General features: G+C 34.7%; 1 protein-coding gene across 1 annotated transcript; it reads left to right on the top strand.

Moving 5' to 3' along the window:
* Window positions 1-2,622: 2,622 nt before the first annotated feature.
* Window positions 2,623-11,370, top strand: LOC132627375 (uncharacterized). Its single transcript, XM_060342688.1, has 3 exons — window positions 2,623-3,057; window positions 7,413-7,493; window positions 10,675-11,370. Exons 1-3 carry the CDS (start codon window positions 2,899-2,901, stop codon window positions 11,068-11,070), a joined length of 636 nt encoding a protein of 211 aa, XP_060198671.1. The 5' UTR covers window positions 2,623-2,898; the 3' UTR covers window positions 11,071-11,370.
* The last annotated feature ends 2,681 nt before the right edge of the window (window positions 11,371-14,051 follow it).

The raw sequence follows: 14,051 nt of genomic DNA, 5'->3' as shown, positions 1-14,051 counted from the left end.
CTATAAATTTGGGTAATTTTGATTAAAATAAAATAGTCCTTTAAATAATTTTGAGTTTGATATTAGATAGAGAAAATCCAAACTAAATCACAATCACACACACATACTAAGTTTGTCAAGCCCCGAAATGGATTACGATATGGCTGGCACACAATACCTATTAACTTGCACCGAGCGAACCATTATAACATAATAAACACCCTAAATCATATTCACGTAACTCAATTCATTAACCTAATAACAATATGAGAGCAATAAGGATTCAGTTGGCAAATAGTGAATATAAACACTAGGATGACAAAATGGACAAGTACTGAGGCCTACTAAACTATTCTGATGCTAATTTATTCTTATTTCTCGATATTTCTAGTTATGTAATAAACACAAAAATAAATAAACCCAAGAAAACGAAAACAACTTAAACCAACAAAATTATCCTAAATTAATAATAAATTTTTAAAAATATTTAGAAATCACTAATTAATTTAATTTCCTTTTACACAAAATCGAGTCAATCATATCATAGAAACCTCTAGACTCCAGGTATGAGCAGTGGGCGCAATGCTTTAAAAGGCAGGGTGTTAGGCTCGAGGAGTTAGTTGATTAGTACCCGAAACTTTTATTTTTCACTCCAACAAATTATAGAAATAAATTACACATCAAATTCGTGTAAAATTTGAAAGTGGAAGACGGAGGGTAAAATTTGAAAGTGGAAGACGGATTAAAATAACTTAATTATGGACAAGCAGGGTTTTCTAGATTTGCTTTAACAGTTAAGAAAAATATTGCTTCCCTTTATTTTTCTTTTGGTACAATGGAAAGACAAATAATTAAAAACGTTCATAAACAACACGGTTTATATCCGCTAGGAGAACAAACTCCATGTCTTTAAATGCATGACTTCGGAGTATCAAAGCCTCTTCTTGATTATGACTTTCATTTGCTAGAAAATCAGCACGCTGGTTTGCCTCCCTCCAGACATGTCTAATCGTGGTCTTGTCAGCCCGCAACAAATATCTACAATCTTCAATAATATGTCTAAGTGGAGGATGTTGTACGTCCTTTAATTTTTCATGATAAGCTTGAGAACCGGTAAGCAATATGTTTCCACTTCTACAACTTCATAACCCATTTGGTTTGTGACACGTGGCCCTTGCTTGACGCTTGAAGTAGGTTTCATTTTACTCGAGTATCCTAGCAGTCACTTCCCTTGAGCATCTCTAAAGAGTCATCCAAAATCAACATCACAAGATTACAGATTAACACTTTCATCGGTGTTCAATTTTATCTTTCCTGTACAAGGAAGGGATCGCGCTATTAGTTTAACATGTTTAGATGTAGTCCTTGGACTAGGAAATGCATTAATAATTTCTCGAGCAAAAGGGTGTAATATGATTGTATATAGTTTTAGCAAGTAGATAGTTATTTTCAATCAAATTTCTTTTACGCTCTTTCCATGCATGCACATTATTGAAAATATAGATGTGACCTGCCACAACGATTGTAAGCCAAAATTGATAATATCATCAATCTATTAAAGCATTGGTTTAGCAGTCACTGATTTAGACTTTGGACAAACCCTAATAATATGTGAATAATCCTCCACATCACTATCACATCGATTATATTTTGGTGATTCAATCATCTTTTTGTTAAAACTTTTGTAAATAGCGTTAAGAGCATTTCTGTCATTTAAACAGATTTACTGATCACTTTTTTATCATACATTTCATTTACTTATTATTATTTTCAACATTTCTATTCAAACACAGAGTTATTTGTTTATAAAATCAGTTTAACACTTGAAATTACTCTTTAACATTTGATGTTTATCAGTTATTCAATTAAGCCCAAGGATAAAATACTTTAGGCATCTACTTGATGATTTCCCCAGCCACCATGAGTCCATGAGGTTGGTGAAAAGTGAAAATTCTCATAATTTCTGAAAATTTTGACTTTATTTCGTACGACTTCGAAATCTAAAATCAAGCATACCAGTAGTAGGATGTTTAACACTTCATAAACTTCAAGAATCTTCCTAACAATAAATTAGTCTATATACTTTGGATTCAATACCATGCCTTAAATATTCTCTTTTTCACGTATTCATTACGTAGAAAATCTATTTCCCTTTCAAATCAACTTAAAGAAAAAGAGAAAATTTCATAAATAGTTATATTTTAGAGCGTAATTAAAAAACGTTGTAACAATTGTTATATCCAGCGGAAGAGATGCATCATGCGGGTATCAGCTCAGATGTATCAAACGGGTATAGTCGTATCAGCGCATGTTGTATCAGCTGAAATCTGTGAAAGAATTGTATCAACACACACTATATCAACGCTGATAGCTGTATTTCGTAAATACGATAATTATGTTTAATAATATTTTAAAATTATAACTATATTTCGTAAATACGGTCTAAATGTTTGCCACGTTATCCAAAGAGAATCCCGTATCTTGATTATTGGGCTTTTAGTAACAGCAGTAAGTCCATCTCACCGACAGCCCAATTGGCACGAAAATACATATAACCCTCCACGTGGATATTTCAAAAGTAGGTGCTAGAACAAGATAACTTAGCATGCACCCTCTCTCTTTCACAAGTGGAAGAATGGAACAAACAAACAAACAAACATAACGTAACATAACATTTTACAAGCTGTTATAAGAAAAAAAGCTATACATTAACATTAGCTTCCATTTACAATTTCTTTCAATTTCAACCCTTCACGCCTCCTCCACCTCCATTAACCTATCTCCGCCGTCCGATTCTCACCGTCCGATTCTCGCCGTCCGATCATCAGAACGGACCGAAACGAGAGCGGTTAAGTTATAGAGAAAAAAGAAAAGAAACGTAGAGTGAGGTTGAAACGGTGTCGGTTTGTTAGGGTTTAGATGGCGAAGAAACGGAAGTCGTTAGCATCGAGTCTAGATGAGGTGGATCGAACCATGTATTCGACGTTTTGTAGCGCAGCGAATTCGCTATCACAGCTTTATAGTCAAGCGTTGAATCAACAGAAACTTTCATTCCAGGCTGGTGAACGCCATGGCTTGGTATATATATATATTTATTTATTTATTTACTTTTTGTTTGATTAATTGATTAGTTTTGAATTTATGTTAATTTGTTTGTTGTTGTTGTACCGCTTTACGTTTGAATTTGATTAATTAAGCAGAAGAAAAAGTAAATAAGAGTTGTTTGATAAGTGTTGATGTTTATGGAATTGGTGTTTCTGTGTATTTTCTGAGACTTGAGGTTTTACTGTGGAGAATTATATGTATTTTTGTTTTGATTAATTAATGTTAAATTTTATGTTAGTTGTTTGTTGTTGTAGCTCTTTATGTTTTACATTTGATTAATTAAGTAAAACAAAAACTAACAGAGGCCTGTTTGAATAAATGCTGATGTTATGGTATTGTTGTATCTGTGTATTTTTGAGAAGGTTTTAGTGTGGAGAATCAATTTACTTATTAATTAATTATTTTTAAATTCTGTTTATGGTTTTTTTGTGGCTCTTTAAGTTTACAGTTGATTAATTAAGCAAAAGAAATAACTAACAGAGATTTGTTTGATAAATGTTGATATTACTGAATTGTTGTTTCTGTGTATTTTTTAGACTTGAGGCTTTAGTGTGGACGATTGGTATTTATCTATTTTGTTAAATTAATTTTTTTTTTTTTTTTTTTTAAAATATATGTTATTCGTTTGTTTTTGTAGCTCTTTATGTTTACATTTGATTAATTGAGCAAAAGAAGAAACTAACCAAGACTTGTTTGATAAATCCTGATATTATGGAATTGTTGTTACTGGTTATTTTTAGACTTGAGGTTTTAGTGTGGAGAATTATTTCTAACTTTTTAGTTTTATGGAGTTGTCATTTCTGTGTGTTTTTGAGACTTGAGGTTTTAGAGTGGAGATATGTTGTATTGCATATCCCGCGTTGCATCCTTAACCTTGAACTAGAGACCCGAGGACACCTCACTTGTTGAGAAATGTACATTTCAATTTAACTTTAGTAATGTTGTTTGAATATGTCATTTAAAAAGTGGAGTACTAGCCTAAGAGGGACTCGGTTTCTCTTTACGCTGGTGTTCAAAAGAAGTGAAACTGGTTTGTATCTGGCTGATTCAGGTCTAGATGTTTTGAACGATCGCGAATACTTGGAGAGCTTATGTATGGTATGAATCATGGGGCTAAGTTCTTTTTTTAGTTGTTTTCGGTGTGTCTGCTCTTCTCTACAGGAATTTTATTGATGTCTGCAATGGTTGGATTGGAATGGTCAACTGGATAACCGCGATTAGACAGCTATCATTTCAAAATCTTGCACTAGTAGCCTCATTTCTTGGTGGTAGCTAATGCCCTTTAGTCACATTTAGATACTTATTATTTTTTGGAATGATAATACCATCTGGTCCAGTAAATGTCTCTTCTTAGCTTGAGTTAGATGTACCATGTCTATGTCAACTCATACATCTTTGTTCTCTGGCTTAAGAGATTCTTTGAGTCTTTAATCAGGGCTTTACTTTATTAGGTACATTTGGTCTAATTTTGCAGTTTCATCTGGCAACCAAAAATTCTGTCTATAGAACACTGAATAGGAAGACATGACCTTAGATAGGAGGGGTTGGAGGACCCAAATTAGGGTAGAAGGCTAGTAGATAGTCTCGTTATCCGTTCTTATTAGTAGTCGCAGTATCGCAATATAATTTCTTGTGCTCCGATGTATGCTATTATCTGCTATTTCCTGTGCTTTGATTATCCTGTGGTATCTGTGTCGCTTGCATTATTTTATTTTATATTATTTCATTTCCATATCGCTTTGAATCTCTTAGCCTTATCTGACCTTTTTTTATGCTTTTTTTTTGCTTTTCTTGAGCCGAGGGTCTTTCGGAAACAGCCGTCCTACCTTGGTAGGAGTAAGGTCTGCGTACACTCTACCCTCCCCAGACCTCACGATGTGGGATTTCACTGGGTTGTTGTTGTTGTTGTTGTAGAACACTGAATAGGAAGTGGCCAGAAATTGGTTGCTTCTGTTGGTCCAAAAGTTTTCGAATTGGTTTGTTGTTCTCCTTGCAGAAATTCTTCTTTAAACACCAAATTCTCAACCTTTTGATGTTTGCCATGCTCAGTGATGGCAGTTTGTATCCAAAGATTAGAATGATTGAGCGTGAAATTGCAAAACTATGTTCAATGAATTGGTCTTTTTCGGAACCCATATTGCAGGCTTCTATAGCATCGCCTTAGCCAGTTGCATGAAGTAAGAGTTCATTGATTGGTTTGGCGAACAGTGCGAATAATAATTATTGATGTCAATCGGTTTTAGATAGGTAGTTGAGAAGACCAAACCACAAGAGCTATTTGCACGCGGGAGTTTTTCCCCTTCAATTAATGAGATTATTCCATGATTTTTTTTATTTTTTTTTTAAAAAGGACAAACTACAAGAGAAGGAAGGAGTGGGTGGTTAATATACGTGAAGAAACGTGGGGAGGAGTATGGAAGGGGAAAGCACACACCTGATGCACTCAGTTAGAATTTTGCAAGAAAGGGATTAAAAAGAACCAAACAAAGGTAGCAGGGAAAAGAAGAGACGTGAACAATTTCTACATGCTTCGGGTAGCTTCTTGTTGAAAAAACTAAGTAATGGGTGGCAGGGGAAGAAAATCCCTAAATGCTATATTTGTACATCAGATTGCCTTTGCATGTAGCATGAAATAAGAGGTCATTGATTGTTTTTGATGTGAAGAATGAAATTAATAACCAGATACCAATAGAATTTTACCTATCGGAAAAAAAACATTAATAGAATTTGGATAGGCAGTTCCGAATACGAACCAACCAGAGAAGGAAAAAAGGTAGAAGGTAATAGCAGGTTTGATAACAAAAGAGTAGAAGGTAGGTGGTAGGCAGATACTAGAAGGAAAGAAGCAGTGGGTGATTGATATACATGAAGAGGTGTGTTTGTGCAGAAACAAGCAGAGGCTTTAGAGAAGTTGGGGGAGGATTATGGAGGTGGAAAGCATGCACATGATGCGCTTAAGTGGAGTAATAAAAAGAAGAACCAAATAGAAGCATCTAAGGATAACTGGAAAAAGAAGAATGATGAAAAAGCGCTATATTCTAAGGACCAGTTACTGAACGCACCGACAAGTGGGTGACAGGAGATTGGAAGTGTGTAAGTTGGGAAGGCCCTAGATGCTAAGATTAGATGTCATTGTCCTCGTTGGTAGCATGACATAAGGGAGTATTACAACAACAACAACATACCCAGTGAAATCCCACAATGTGGGTCTGGGGAGGGTAAAGTGTATGCAGACCTTTTCCGTATTATCTTCTACTCTCTGCCCTTGGAAGATCTTCCAGATACTTCCTTTTGGAGCTCTTTCTTCCCGAGAATATCCCAGCCAAGGGCATCCCATGCATGTTTTTCCCTACCATACTCCTCCGACTTCTCTAAGCCTCAGCTTCTTTCGGCACAACGCATACCTCTCACGTATATCACCACCCAGGGCTTATCAGCTGTTTATCTAAAAGCTATTAATGACAATGAATACTCCCTTATGTTATGTTGGGCTTATGGTGCGTGAATTGCTTATGCGGTGAAATAGTGTTGAAGGGATTGTTGTGCTGTGGATAATAATGTATGAGTTATTATGTAGAGATTACCTACTTTAAGGGCGTTTTGTCTTTAAATTTAATCTTTGTTTGTTACGTGTTTTCTTATTTCACATTATCCCGCGTAAATAACTATTCCTGTTTTAGTTTATGTGATACTGTTTCATTATCAGTATGTTTCAATAAAATGACACATTTTTATATTTGAAAACGATTTAACTTTAAACTCTCATTTTACTCTTTAATGAGAAGCTTGTACGGTATTTATTTCTTATACGACCAAGTAAACGTTACCTTGACTATGCATATATTATTTTCTCTAATCCGTCAAATCTGGCCATTCGCCTTATTTTATGCAAAATCTTATTTGAGATTATTTTCTTAATACTTCCAACCAAAAGACCCCAAAATGCTTAAGGAAGCTTTAGCTCCCTGGAAAGAGTAACGTGGAAATAAATATGTGGTAATGTGTCACATAATGATGCACTTGGTCTCTAAATAATAGATCATGGAAAAGTAATTCATTTTAGTTTTAGATTGGACTTGGTGTTAACTGATATTTATTTACCAAATTGAACAACGTAGTTACGCCCTTAATATAGCTAGGAACGTGCAAGTACATCTCATTTCTAAGCTTTCATTATGCCTTGTGCCTATTAAGGTTTTTTGCTGTTTTTACTGTTATACATTTTGCTTTGTTATGTTTTAAAGTGAATGATCTAGTTAGGTTGTGGGGGTTTAGTTTCCAATGAATCGTGAGATTTATTTTTGACCTTATGTGACATGTCTTTATAGGAGAAAATGTATCAATGGATCTTGAGGCAACAAGAGGGAGGATCCAGAGTAACACCTGCTGACATGATGAACTACCTGCAGGTACGTTTGGCTAACTTTTAAGTTGATGTCTTTGATTTGCATTTGATGTCTATGCTGTGGAGTTCTTTATCTGCTAAGAAAATAGCTTGTAAGATTTGTTCTTTGGTTAGGAGCATTATGATCCATGAAAGCTAGATGTTTGAGATGCTCTAGTCCATTGATCTCTATTTGTGCTCAGGGTCCTTCCATAGTGGAAACTCATTCCTTTTCCACTGGAAAGTGGGGAGACCCAGATTTTGATATATAAGATGCTTCGCGTCCAATTGTTATCTTCTCTTTTACAGTTCTTTTCTGAATCTTATTCAGCATTCCTCGTGAAATCCCACAAATGAGAATCAACACTATGTTTTGTAGTATTGTGCATTCTCAATTGAGAATTTGTATTGTATTATGGTGCTTTTCTATATCAAAGAAATTACACTTTTCTTGATAATTGAGAAATCCTGAGGGCACGGTGCACAATAGAAACTTGGAGTTAAATGGGCCCGCACTTCTACTATTTATCACTTAAATACCAGGCATTTGTCGATGACAAACCTGTGTCGTGTGGCCAATCCATGCATCAGGTGTTACGCAATACATGAAAGCCCCCTTCCCCAGTAGAAAAAGAAGAGAATAATCTGAGTAGGAATAAAGGACTGAGATGATTCGATAGAGGGACGTGGAACCAACGGGGAGTCCGTGCAAGGAGACTCAGTATTATTTTATTTACTTTGCTTGTTTAGAAGTTGTCTTTGTCTGTAGATTTGTTTATCTAATCATTTTGGCACCAGCTTAGTGCAAAACTAATTAAGGCCTTGCAATTTGAAACCCCCCCGCCCACACACACACAAAAAAAAAAAAAAAAAAGAAGAAGAGAAAACCACCAGCAAAGAAGAAACTCATGCTTAACGTTTATTCAGAGCAGCCTCACTTCTTCCAATATGGTTTAAGGGTGTAGTATCTATCCCGGTTGGAGAAATTCAGATAGACATGAGAATGAAGATCTAGGACTTCAGATTGTTTCATTGACTCTAGACCTGCTGTTTGACAGGCTGCACATGCTAACATTTTTATTTTTATATGGACTTTCTCCATAAAGTTTGCTTAAAGGTCAGTTATCCAAATTGGTTAATGACTTGTAGATGGCTCGATGAAGAATATTTCAACCTTAATTCTTCCAATATGGTTTAAGGGTGTAGTATCAATCCCGGCTGGAGAAATTCAGATAGACAACCTATCAAAAAAAAAAAAAAAAAAAATTTAGATAGACATGAGAATGAAGATCTAGGACTTCAGATGGTTTCATTGACTCCAGACCTGCTGTTTGACAGGCTGCGCATGCTAACACTTTTTTTTTTTTTTTTTTTTTTTTTTTATAAATTATGGACCTTCTCTATATAGTTTGCTTAAAGGTCAGTTATCCAAATTGGTTAATGACTTGTAGATGGCTCGATGAAGAATATTTCAACCTCACTTCTTCCAATATGGTTTAAGGGTGTAGTATCTATCCCGGCTGGAGAAATTCAGATAGACAACCTATCAAAAAAAAAAAAAAAAGAGAGAAAAAAAAAAAGAAATTCAGATAGACATGGGAATGAAGATCTAGGACTTCAGATGGTTTCATTGACTCCAGACCTGCTGTTTGACAGGCTGAGCATGCTAGCACTTTTTTTTTTTATACGGATTTTCACCATAAAGTTTGCGTAAAGGTTAGTTATCCAAATTGGTTAATGACTTGTAGATGGCTCGATGAAGAATATTTCAGTTTCACTGTGGTTACGTGAAAAGTTTGTATTGTTTTACATTAATGGATGATACCGTCCTTTCTAGATGACGTGATCCTAGCTTTCTTGAGATTTCTCAAGGAATGAATATATGGTGTCAATGCTACTAAGTGTGTAGTAGATAAAGCCTACTGATTTCTGGACAATTCATGTAGTATTTGATATGGCAGGAAACTTGGACCAGGAGGAGATTTGAGACAGCAATAATTTAAGCCTCTTATGATTAAAATCTGATTTTCTTCAGTTATGATTTATATACGTGTGTTATTTATAAAAAGAAATTATTTGTATACTTGTCTTATGAAGAACCTTGTAAATTGTGAATGAGCTTGAATGTGTTCTGCATGTGGTTTCATGTTACAGTCTATTGAACTAATTGACTTCAAAGAAATGCTTTATGAGATAAGATGATTGCTGATTATAGATTTGTAAGTGTCTTTTTTAGCTTTTCATTTCATTTCTTCTGCAATATGTTCATTGTGGAGGACTCAGATTAGGATAGAAGGTTGGGTTGTTTATCCTTTCACCATAGTAGTTGTAGTTTTGCTCATTCGTTTATTGCCATTTGATTTCTCCTTATATTTGTTGGGCCTTTGTACTTTGATTATCTTATTTATCTACGGTAGTTAATGCTCCTTTCTATCATGACTTCCTCGCTTTTGTTATTCCTCGTTTTCATATTGTTTTTGATATGCTTGGCCCTATCTGACCTTTTGTCTTGTTTTCCTCTTGTTTTCCTCTCTTGAGCCGAGGGTCTTTCGGAAACAGCCGCCCTACCTTTCAAGGTGGGGGTTAGGTCTGCGTACACTCTACCCTCCCCAGACCCCACATGGTGGGATTCTACTGGGCTTGTTGTTGTTGTTGCAATATGTTCATTGTGATTATTTGGTTTCTAAGAGGACCAAGCGGCTTTTCAGCATTATTGTGATGGTGTTCCGTGCTTCTCGTGCTCTTTGAGAAGTATCCTTCTAATTCTCTCCATTTGCCTACTTTTACTTGAAGAGTGCATGTGCATGTGTTATTTATATGTAGAACAAAATTTATCAGGTACTGACAAGATGGTATTTCTATAATTTTATTATAATCTTTTTGCATGTAATTCGTGAGATCATGCATCTCTGGATCCTTGTTATAATGGAAAAATGGTACCCTAGTTGATGATAATTTCCTGTATTCTGTGCCTGAGAAGCTGATTTCATACTGTGGTGATACTGAATTTGAAAATTATGTGGAGTTGCAAAACGTGTTTCCTTAGGTTTCCTATTTTCTTTCTTTTCTGGTAAATCTTCAGTAAATGATTGGTCATAATAATCTGAGACATCCTCCACTTCTCTTTGTTCATCTGATCTGTGTTTTGTTTGTCTGAAAGTGTATTCACTGATCGTATCTGAAAGTGCATTTAATGATCTTGTCAGTCGGAACTGGACTATAGTGGAGAGGACCATTCAATGTCGCCTAGACCACCGCAGAACCAGCATTCTCAACCAATGCATTTTGCAAATTCAGGCTTCCCAGTCTCTTCAGGCTCAATTGGTATAGCAGCTCCAGGACATGGCTTACGAGCGGATCATGATCCGCAATCGAAGAATTATGTTTTCTCAAATGCTCTTTCAAGCCCTGTTCGGCAGAGCCTACAGAATTATCAAGTTGCTCAAGGAGGCTACTTTGTAAACAACGTTCAGCCTTCAAATGGGGCAAGAAACAACGAAACGAACCTGCACCACCAAAATAGGGAGTCCAATAGCTGTAACTCAGCTGATGCGTCCATGGATATGCATTCTGATAGCCCAGGTTGTGATTTTACTTACTGAAGTAGTCTGTAAATAGGATGTTTCGGCAGCTGCTTCTTGTCATGCCATGGTATTCAGCCGTTGTCAAGGAGCAAATGCATTGTTAAATTGGCTGTTTCATTCAGAGATTGAAAGGTGCGTCGTAAATCGTCATTATGTAGACATGCACATGTGCTCTTAGGTAAAATGCAATGTGGTGGGCACATTGCCAAATACACTGTTGTTTCTGTTGAACTAGTTAGTTCTTTTCGGTCTCTGATATATGTGGAGTGTTTCTTCAGTAGGTATAAATATATATATATATATATATGATTGCGCTCATTTGTCCTGGCCTTCGACTGCATATGTTTTTTGTCAAATCGACATACTGGCATCTTTGCCTAGACCCTTTTTTTCCGAATGATCGCCAAGTCGTCAGAATGTGAATAGAAATGAACTCCCTCAGTACGAAAGTGAAAATTGAGCAGTACTGGAAAACTTTTGGGCTCCTGAACCAGTTTATCAGCTCAGACCCTCACGCTTGGAGGTTCATTTAGTCTCCCAAGTTTTCTCCCCTTCCTCCCTCGCCCCCTTCGAAGAGCATGTCCCTGTAAGGAAAATTTTTACTCGTATATGTTGTGTTGCATTCATTTGTTCGGTGTGAACACCGAGTGCAATACATTTTCTCCAATCAGGAAACTGTACCCAAGTTGTATACTATAGGCTTCTGTGATGTATTGACTTTAGAACTTTAGTATAGAAAATTTTCTTTGGCCAAACAACACATTAGGCAATATAATTAGTTAGAATTTTCCAACGTCTAACAATGTTGACAACATCAGCTACTATGATATGTAATCAATATATATAATAAAGCTAGGAATCACCAATTTTATGTGACACCTCTTTATGGCCTCCATTGACATTTATCTTTTTTCTCATTTTTTCGACCTTTTCCTCTTCATTTCTCTATTTTACTCAATAAATTAAAATATTAAAGATTGCATCCATCCAGCCATAATAAAGACTCACTTACCATTTAATAGCATTATATTTGCCACCACTTCCCTTATAATTATTGTGATTACTTTGTATTAAATTTATTAATTAAAAGCAATGAAACTTTCCTCATTCTACCCATTCAATCTATATGTTATATTATTATATTATCTATTTATTTATTATATAATAAAGTTAGGCATAAACAAGGTGATGTGATACCTTTCTATGATTGCTATTTATATTTATCTGTTTTTTTAATTTTTTGAATTGTATCCTTATTTTATGTTTAAAGAAATCTTCAGAAATTAGGTACTCTTTAATTTTTCTCTTTCCTCATTATTATTACTACTATTTATGTCTGTTTCAAGACATAGAGCCCGTTTGGATTGACTTATAAGTTGCTTATAAGCTGTTTTCAGCTTTTTTGAGTGTTTGGCTGGCCAGCTTAAAGTCATTTTGTGTTTAAAATAAGCTCAAAAAAATAATTGGGCTCATTTGACTTAGCTTATCTAAAGCAGCTTATAAGCTGAAAACAGCTTATAAGCCAAAAAAAATAAGTTAGACTATCCCAACTTATTTTTTTAGCTTATAAGTTGTTTGCAGCTTATAGGCATAAGCCCATCCAAACAGGCTCATAAATAGTACTTCCCTCTTTCTGCCTTCTTTATCTTTCGTTTTTTCATTTAACATTTTTTGTTTGAGGTTGTTCTTTTCATCTTCCTCTATTTAAGTTTTTATAGAAAGTAATTATATTGATTAGCTCTATTTGGAGCACTAGGAAATAAACTGACGGAAGCTTTTAATAATAATAAAACTCATTAATCATTTGGAAGGAGTTATAGAAATGAAGAGTTGTGATTTGTGAGATGGATGTGGTCTATATAATGACTTATGGGGGAAGGAGAGGAAACAAGCATGGGAGCACGAAAATTTCTAGGATGGTACAATAAATTTAAAGGTGATCATCAAAGAATTAACAACTTATTTGCTGTAATATGATCTTCTCAATCTATTTATCTATTTCATCTTTTTTTTGGTCATTTTTATTTCATTGCTACTCAACCTCTCTCCTTCCCCTATAATTTTTATTTATTGAACAATATTCAAGTATTTTAGTATCTATATATGTGGACTAGATAAGCATTTTTCATATATAAAAATGAAAAATTTCAAGTCCTGTAAAAGGGGAAAAATCTGAAGAGGTGTGTCACATTTATAATACCTCTTAATTCTCTTTAAAGAATTACTTTAGCTTTCGGGTTAGATTTACACACATACAATCGGAAAAAATGAAGAGATCTGCCCCATTATAATCATCTCGACGCTTCAACAACAAAAGAAAAAGAAGAAAAGAATAAACACTTCCTCAATAATTGTTTAAGAGCAAAGGTATCAAAATATTTGAAAGGAATTTTTACTTTAGTCCGACTGATCTTATCAATCGATTTGATATAACTATAAATTGATCGCTATGATGAAATATTAGTTTGTGATACTTCTATACATGGAGTATTCCAATAGTTTTCACAATCATGGCTTAAGATTGTGGACTTCTCTCAACAGTCCATGTGAATGATTGGTCAATTAAAAAAAATCTCATTGTTGTGTAGGCTTTTTACAAAATTTGTCAATTTAAAAAGATCTCATTGTTCTTAATCTTATATGGCTGCAATAGATATGATAGTTCTGTTTTAAATTGTGGTGAAAGATTTCATTTTGAGTTATACACATCGAATATAAGAATTTTTTACGTTATCAAATTATCCAACTGATATTTATAGATAAACCTTCTTAAATATTAATACTGAATTTTATCCTCTTAAAAATAGAAACAAAATTACATTCATAACCGCGCGAAGCGCGGAAATATTCTCTAGTGAAATTATTATTGTCAAACTCTGTTAACACTGGCGATTTTTATTTAACGGCATAAACTATTTCGTAGCAAATCTGTTATGTTTTCTTCTTCAAAACTTCGTGGCCTCGTGCCAAGAACCACCTCTTGCACTTTTGAATGTTAG

The sequence above is a fragment of the Lycium barbarum genome, chromosome 2 (assembly GCF_019175385.1).
Source record: "Lycium barbarum isolate Lr01 chromosome 2, ASM1917538v2, whole genome shotgun sequence".
NCBI classification, from domain to species: domain Eukaryota; kingdom Viridiplantae; phylum Streptophyta; class Magnoliopsida; order Solanales; family Solanaceae; genus Lycium; species Lycium barbarum.
Note: the sequence above shows the minus strand (reverse complement) of the source record. Positions and strands in the feature narration are given on the sequence as shown.

Bases quoted from the DNA above. Each gene is read 5' to 3' on its own strand.
- LOC132627375 (XM_060342688.1), top strand. From the start codon at position 2,899: ATGGCGAAGAAACGGAAGTCGTTAGCATCGAGTCTAGATGAGGTGGAT. The intron at 3,058-7,412 runs GTATATATATAT...ATGTCTTTATAG, and splicing joins CTGGTGAACGCCATGGCTTG to GAGAAAATGTATCAATGGAT. The intron at 7,494-10,674 runs GTACGTTTGGCT...TGATCTTGTCAG, and splicing joins ACATGATGAACTACCTGCAG to TCGGAACTGGACTATAGTGG.